This window comes from Trichechus manatus, unplaced genomic scaffold (genome assembly GCF_000243295.1).
Source record: "Trichechus manatus latirostris isolate Lorelei unplaced genomic scaffold, TriManLat1.0 scaffold00037, whole genome shotgun sequence".
In the NCBI taxonomy this organism is placed as follows: domain Eukaryota; kingdom Metazoa; phylum Chordata; class Mammalia; order Sirenia; family Trichechidae; genus Trichechus; species Trichechus manatus.
This window is the reverse complement of record NW_004443973.1, coordinates 19,612,768-19,619,091: the sequence shown is the minus strand read 5'-3', so window position 1 is coordinate 19,619,091 and position 6,324 is coordinate 19,612,768. Positions and strand designations below refer to the sequence as shown.

At 38.1% G+C, this 6,324-nt stretch overlaps 1 protein-coding gene across 3 annotated transcripts in view; it reads right to left on the bottom strand.

Annotated features, from left to right (window-relative positions):
* Nucleotides 1–505: 505 nt before the first annotated feature.
* SLC38A11 (solute carrier family 38 member 11) overlaps nucleotides 506–6,324 on the bottom strand; it is a 59,902-nt gene continuing 54,083 nt past the window's right edge. For 2 of the 3 annotated variants that reach the window (XM_004375573.2, XM_004375574.2), the window contains one exon: nucleotides 519–918. In XM_004375573.2, coding sequence (XP_004375630.1) covers nucleotides 625–918 — 294 coding nt within the window. In that variant the 3' untranslated portion in view covers nucleotides 519–624. Of the gene's footprint in view, nucleotides 919–6,324 lie in introns of all 3 variants that reach the window. The other variant, XM_004375575.1, reaches the window with a different exon arrangement.

The following is a 6,324-nucleotide window of genomic DNA, read 5'->3' as shown; positions in this document are numbered from 1 at the left end:
CCACAGGATCAAAACTTTGGGGGTAATTTTGCCTCCTCACACACCTTGCTCTGCACATCCAGTCTATTATTCATGCTTCAACATGTGGAGGACTTTGCTCTTTCTCAGGGGATTCAGTTTCCTCTAAGCAAGGGATACTAGTAAAATTATAATTGAAACTTATCTTTGCTCTTGGGGCATCTACTCATTATCATATTTTGGTTTTCCATTCTTTTTGATTCCATAGACTTTAAAAAAGATTTTTTTTTCTTCCTGAAGGACATGTATATAAAATTCCAATCCACAAATTGACTATTTATTTTGGAGGCAACGTGTTGACTCACATACTAAATAAAAGAGTAACGCTTTGGGGGGATGGCAGCAAATGCCAAAAGCTTCACTTTTTCTTCTGCAATGAACATTAGTCCAGTCATTAAAACAAAACATTTATTTTATTTGTTTATTTAATATTATTTATTTATTGAAGATAAAATACATTCAATTTAATCTATTATATGAAGAAAATCAAGTCTTGGTAATTGCCATCATGATAATTTTATAATGTAAATACAGACGAGAATGTGTATGAATGTAATGATGTGTTTTAGAAGTCTAGGAAAACGTGTATTGTTCAAAGCAGTCAGCTCATTGAAAGATACTGATGTTTAAAACTGAAAGTTGTGTTGTCAGTTGAAAATGAGAAACTGAGACATTTGTGAGGGAGAAATTGTTAGCAAAGCAGTAGAACATTTCCTGTCCGTGGGTGCAGTCTTGAGGATGTGTGACAGCCATGACGAATCCAACAACCATCACCACGGCACCAATGAGAAGCATGATACAGGACATAATCTTATCTGAGTGTGTCCTTGGCTCTTCAGACAGTTTTAGATAACATGCTGATGGGATGATGAAAATCAGAGGAGCTGCACAGAGCACACCCTGTGTGTTGAAAACAAGAAACAAGTTAATTTTACCAGACAGAAACATTCTTCAGACAGGTTTTAAAAACGTATTTGCTATTTATTGCATGTATGAAATGTTTAATAGGTTCTGCTGAATCAAACAAAGAAAAATAATTCCAAGAAAGACTTAGGAACAGGTTTTTCCTTTTCTGATGGTGTATTTACAAACAAATAAACAAAAAAAGGAAAACAGTATAACAATGTATCAGGCTTAAGAAAAGATGGTCAGAAAATAATACAGAAAATTAACAAGATGGTAAGGTCAACCACTGGCAGACTCTTGAAATTTCCCATATTTTCATTTACATCATATTTCCTTATACTCTTTACTTCAAATTATAGTGTGTGTACTATGTTGTTCAAATCTTAGCTATCATTTGCATATAAGAGGGGACTTTATTTATTTATTTTTTTATATTTTATTGTACTTCAGGTGAAGGCTTACAGAACAAATAGTTTCTCATGAAACAGTAGTACACATGTTGTTTTATGACATTGGTTAACAACCCCACAACATTTTAACCCTCTAAATTCTCATCCTTTTTTTTTTTTGGTGAAAATACACATAGCCAAAGATACACCGTTTCAAAAATTTCTACATACACAGTTCAGTGACATTGACTACGCTCTTCCAATTGTGCTGTTATACTCACTTAAGATGAAGGCTTACAGAACAAAATAGTTTCTCATTTTACAGTTACTACAAATGTTGCCCTATGACAATGGTTAACAATCTCACAACACATCAACAATATCCTTACTCAACCTTGTGTTCCCTATCATCAGCTTCCTTCTCCCCTTCTGCCTTCTGGCCCTTGTCACTGGACTCCTGTACCTCGTTAGTCTCATTTGGTTTTACCGGGCTGTCCACTCCCAGGCTGAACAGTGAACCTCGGAGGTAACTTCACCACTGAGCTAAAAGGGTGTCTGGGGGCCATACTCTCGAGGTTTCTCCAGTCTCCTTTAGGCCAGTAAATCTGGTCTTTTTTTTTTTTTTGTGAGTTAGAATTATGCTCTACATCCTTCTCCAGCTCTGGCCAGAACCCTCTGTTGTGATCGTGGTCAGAGCAGTCAGTGGTGGTAGCCGGGCACCATCTAGCTGTACTGGACTTAGTCTGGTGGAGGCCTTGGTAGCTGTGGACAATTAGTCCTTCGGACTAATCTTTTCCTTGTATCCTGTTCTCTTCATTCTCCCTTGCTCCCGAAGGGATGAGACCAGTGGAGTATCTTAGATGGCTGCTCACAGGCTTTTAAGACCCCAGACACTACTCATCAAAGTAGAATGTAGAGCATTATCTTTATAAGTAGTGTCATGCCAATTGAGCTAGATGTTCCCCGAGACCATGGTCCTAAGAGGGGACTTTTAACATATGGGGTATATTGTCTTCCCTCTTTACTTGAGCTTGGATGAAAGTAGATACCTGTTTGAAAGAGAGAGGAAAACTATAGCCCTAAAGGTATTCAACATGAAATAGCATTTCTAAATCTTCTTTCAAGTAAAACTAAACACATTACCCCACACAATTGATGGCAGAGCTAAATGACTGTGACTCATTCATCCTCCCCCAAAATTAGCTTATAGATAAGTCCAACGTAAGGGGGAATGTCAGATTGAAAATAATGGTCAGTAGTGCTGTCTCTGGGGATCCTTGGTGGCACAGTGGTTAAGCCCTTGGCTGTTTGCTGAAAGGTCAGCCGAACCCACCAGCTGCTCCACGGAAGAAAGATGTGGCAGTCTGCTTCTGTAAAGATTACAGCTTTGGAAACCCTATGGGGTAGCTCTATTCTGTCCTATAGGGTTGCTATGAGTTGGAATTGACTTGACAGCAACAGGTTATTACGAAATCATACTAGCCAGGTAGCATCTAAAAATCTGGGGAAGGATAGGAGGGTCCACACTGCATGGAAAATATTTCTACAGAGACACAGGAATGACAAAATACTAATAGAGTCCAAAATTGAATTCTAAATTCAAATATAGAGAAAATATGCCTTCATCATTCATAACACCTGAAAGCAAATGAGTACCTACAAAGGTACACAGTGAATAAAAGATTAGTTTTCATATGAACTAGAATTAAAGGAATTATGGACTTCATAGCCTCTATCATGGAACTTGAAACTAACATTGCTTTTTAAGTTATGGAAAGTACTGTAGAACTCAATCCCTGTGTATATTAAGAATCATTACCCACTGATTTCTTTGAATTAAGAATTTTTGGTAATATCAAAAAAGTAATCCAAATCCAAACAGATATATGATCTTTTTCTTTATAGGAACAAACGTATGTGAGGCTAATCCATCTGAACTGCAGAAGTGTGAAAGTACTATCAGGATGAGATCTACCACTAGCTGCTAATAAAACCTCTCATCAAGTCAGCATTCTGAGACTCTTTCAAATCCAACTCACTAGGCACTTCAAGGCAATGGGTGTTCTGTTTATGTTGTGATTCTTAAGAGTTGAGAAAGTAGCAGTTAGAGGGAAAACTATATAGCTGATGTTTGTACTGGAAGAAGCCCAGTTGTGTATCTTGTCTGGATACCAGTTTCTTTCTTGATATCTGAAGCTCAGTCTTACTAGGGGTTGTTTGCTGGGACCTGAGCTCATCACTAAAATGATAATAAGGTTTCACCTGACCTAGTCCCTACAAGCTTTGCAGTGAAGCAAGTCCACTTTATCTGATCTACTTAATGTAGCCTTGCTTAAGGATGCACCACTGGCTTAGAAAAAAAATAGAAATTGCTTGACAGGATGTAAACACCATTACTGCTTATTAAAAAGACAATAAAATGTAACCTTATTTATAAACGCAGGACAGCACTATTCATTGATGGTAACACTATTGATGCCATGGCTTGGAGTTAACTTTCCCTAAAGAATTTGGTCTTTGTCTTTAATCCCCGAGAGATAACCTCTAAAACCTTGGAATTGCTCTGGTGATTGAAGATTGAAGTGTATGTGATGAGTCTTCCAGACTACACCAGATGGTTTATGCTAATGAGTTACCTCTTGAGCGGGGGAGGGAAGGAGGCCGGAAAGACTACCTCATGATATCATCCAACTTCAGGGGGTGGGGAAATGAGGGCATGATTCAATCAATAATGCCTACATAATGAGACCCCAATAAAGGCTCTGGACACGGAAGCTCCATGGGCTTCCTGGTAGGTAAAAAGATATGGGTACTTGAGAGGGTGACATGTCCTTTTTGGGGCATGGAAGCTCCATGTTGGGGACCCTTCCAGACCTCATGCTATGCATCTCTTCTTTACACTGACCCCGGGGGGTCTCCTTTTGGCTGCAGTAAAACTAATCGGAAGTGTAGTGCCTTCCATGAGTTTTGTGAGTTGTTCTAGTGAATTACTGAAATAAGAGAGTAGTGGGAGTCAGCAGGTCAGAATGAGGGGGCTGGGGACCCCTAAGCTTATGGCTGGTATCCTGAAGTGTAGAGGAAATTTCCAAATCTGTAGCTAGCAGGTCAGTAATGAAGGAGTTGTGTGGACTCCCAAGCTTGCGGCTGGCATCTGAGATGTTGGGCAAACTTGGCAGTCTGGAGGACTGAATCCTTTAACTTGTGAGATGTAATCTAGCTCCGAGTGATTAGGATCAGAAGAAGTGCTGCATGTGCAGCTGGTGTTAGGACAGAAGTGGAAGAGAAGTGGGAATTTCATTTTTCTACTCACAGGGCATTTTGCAGTTTGCCGTAGGGAAAGAACAGAGGTGTTGAAGATTTATACTAGCAGTGCAGACTGGAAAAGTGTCTGAATTCTCCTATCTGGATAGAAACCTCTCAAATGATGCTAGGAATGTGAAAAATAAACAAAAGAATGCTTGCACATCTCCTAAATTTATACTTTGTAATCAATTCATACTCACAAAATTTATTCTTAATACCTTAAAAAGAAACTCTCTCTAGCTCAAGAGGTCTTTGGTAACTTGGACCATGGCTTTGCTGACCTCAGTGATTTGTATTTCTGTATCAGGCTCTCGCTGGGTAATTGGCTTTCTTCCTCCTACTGTAAGCTGCACACAGCGCTTGTGGGCCAGTTACTCTGGCCACAGGCACCAGCTGCTTTATCTCTTTTCTCCGTACTGCTCCAAGTAGAAATCCATAGGGCCCAATTACTGTAGATGCCAATTCTGTCTAACGGCGACACCAGTGCCAAGGTGCTGGGTTCTTACTACTAAGGATTGGATTTATATTTATTTTATTTACCTCTATCTAAAATGAATCTTTTTAAACTGAGGATGTGTTTGCTTTGGAAAAACGTATCATGAAAACAAAGAAATAAAAGGGAAATAAAGGTCTAAATGCTGTTTTGCTTTTCATTGAAAAGCTAATATAACCCGAGATAGTTTATCTTTTATTACTTTCGTTATGCTATATAACAACTTTTGCCTAACTTTGCAAATTCTATTATACATCTCATCTGTGAAGATCACTGTTCTACTTAATGATAATTCAGGACCACAATAAAAAGAGAATTCCTAAAGTACTACAATTATTAACTAAGGTGAAAGCTATTACAAATTATTAACTAAGATGAAAAACTTTTAGTTCCGTTTTATTTCATCTCTTGGTATTTACTTTAACCTAATATTAAAACCTATCCATTAGTAGTCTAAGGAATCCTTAATAGTCTAAGGATTACTCAATGCATAGATTTTTAGCTTAAAAAATTGATAGAGAAATTAACACAATTGTTTTACATAATTTAAAGTCTTAGACCTAGGAATTCTCAGACTAGCATAGTGATTAAAAATGTGGTCTACAACATGTGAATACCTGTGTTCAAATCTTAACTCTGGCACTTATAAGTTGTGTGACCTCAAGCTACTTACTTAGTCACTCTGTGTTTCTTCATCTGTAAAGTTAATATGGATTAAGGGAGAGAACACATGCAAATCATTTGGCACAGAGTAAGTACTCAATACACGTTAGCTCTCATTATTATTATGAAATGGGGCACAGCATGCTTTAGTTACTTCTAATGTGTTGCATGACCCCAGCATGCATCAGATACTGACAGAAATGATGCTTGACCTGGCTTGATTAGACATAGTAAATGCCCACACAAAAGGGAGTTGCATAAAGACCTGAATATGTTATGGTACCTTCCAGGAGGTTTTTGTTGATGGGAAAAACTGGTGGTCTGACAGAGAATAGATGCATGTTATGTATGTCTATCTATCCAGATTTGATAAAAATCTAAGGATCTAGAATCATGTTTTACATTTTTACAGTCCTTCACAGTTAGTTCAGATACTGGCTTTATAAAAAATACAAAGTCTCCTCAGAAAACTAGAAATAGACATACCATTCGATCCAGCAATCCCACTCCTAGGAATATATCCTAGAGAAATAAGAGTCGTCACTCGAATAG